Here is a 946-nt window from a genome sequence, read left to right as displayed (position 1 = left end):
CTTGTTTTAAGGTGTATTTAAGATTTCTTAACAGTTACCTTGAATAGAAAAGGGATATCATTTGAGTTCTCTGGCTTATAAGGTGTAATCATTAGAATGAAACCACGGTTGTTTGCTTTCACAAATTTTGTCGTGAGATTGGATAGTGCTCTGACTTTATCATCCATTTGCCTTGTAGAAAATTGCTTTTGTATGTGTGGGTGTGATCTTCATTGTAAGCCATTTATTGTAGGGCTATACTCTTGCTGATGAAGAGGAGGATCCCCTGATTTATCAGCACAGAATGTTGAGAAGCAACCAGGGAGAAACTTTGGCCAGTGGTCCTGTGGAAACAGGTCCCATGAAGAAATTACATGTTAGCACCATCAATTTGCAGAAGGTAAGACTGGAGCGCTGCACAGCATGAGTTTGCTACTGAAGGGAGGAGGTATTGTGTCACATCTAAGGAGTTTGTCCAGTGCGTCTAAACTACATTTGTTTACATCTCTTTCTGTTGCCAGCTCTGTACAAAACTGAGGTCAAAGTAGCTTCTGAGACTCTCTTTAAAATTAGAAGGTGCTAAGCAACTTTAAAGATAGGAGCGGCTGAATTACCAGACTATTAATGGCCGTGAAGTAATCTTGACACTTTCTTGTTATGTGAAGTATGAACAAAACTTCCTAGATCACAAGGAATCATCTGTAGCTTCTAGAGACATCTATTTCAGAGTCTGCCTTTTTTCATCAGCTGCTTCTCATGTATCTTAGTGCTGTATTCTCTTGAAGCCAGTATAGAAGTTAATAGCTAAGCACTGGCTAATCTGAACAGTTAATGCTTGTAGCACTCGGTTCAGTAGTGGGATGGATTGGTTTGAAAATGCTGGACTTAAAAATTTCATTCTAAATGTATTAAGTATTTTTAAGCTGATGTTTCAACAATGGCTTCAGCTCTTGATGCTTTTTTGTAG

The 946-nt window shown here is 38.6% G+C and overlaps 1 protein-coding gene across 1 annotated transcript in view; it reads left to right on the top strand.

Moving 5' to 3' along the window:
- The window catches only part of MTOR (mechanistic target of rapamycin (serine/threonine kinase)), a 67,319-nt gene that overhangs the window by 16,104 nt on the left and 50,269 nt on the right, over window positions 1–946 (top strand). The window contains exon 24 of the mRNA XM_009325282.1: window positions 233–379. Within this exon, the coding sequence (XP_009323557.1) occupies window positions 233–379 (147 nt within the window). The remainder of the gene's footprint in view (window positions 1–232; window positions 380–946) is intronic.

This window comes from Pygoscelis adeliae, unplaced genomic scaffold, assembly GCF_000699105.1.
Source record: "Pygoscelis adeliae isolate BGI_AS28 unplaced genomic scaffold, ASM69910v1 Scaffold36, whole genome shotgun sequence".
In the NCBI taxonomy this organism is placed as follows: Eukaryota; Metazoa; Chordata; class Aves; order Sphenisciformes; family Spheniscidae; genus Pygoscelis; species Pygoscelis adeliae.
The sequence above is the reverse complement of the archived record's forward strand: the minus strand, read 5'-3'. Positions and strand labels throughout refer to the sequence as shown.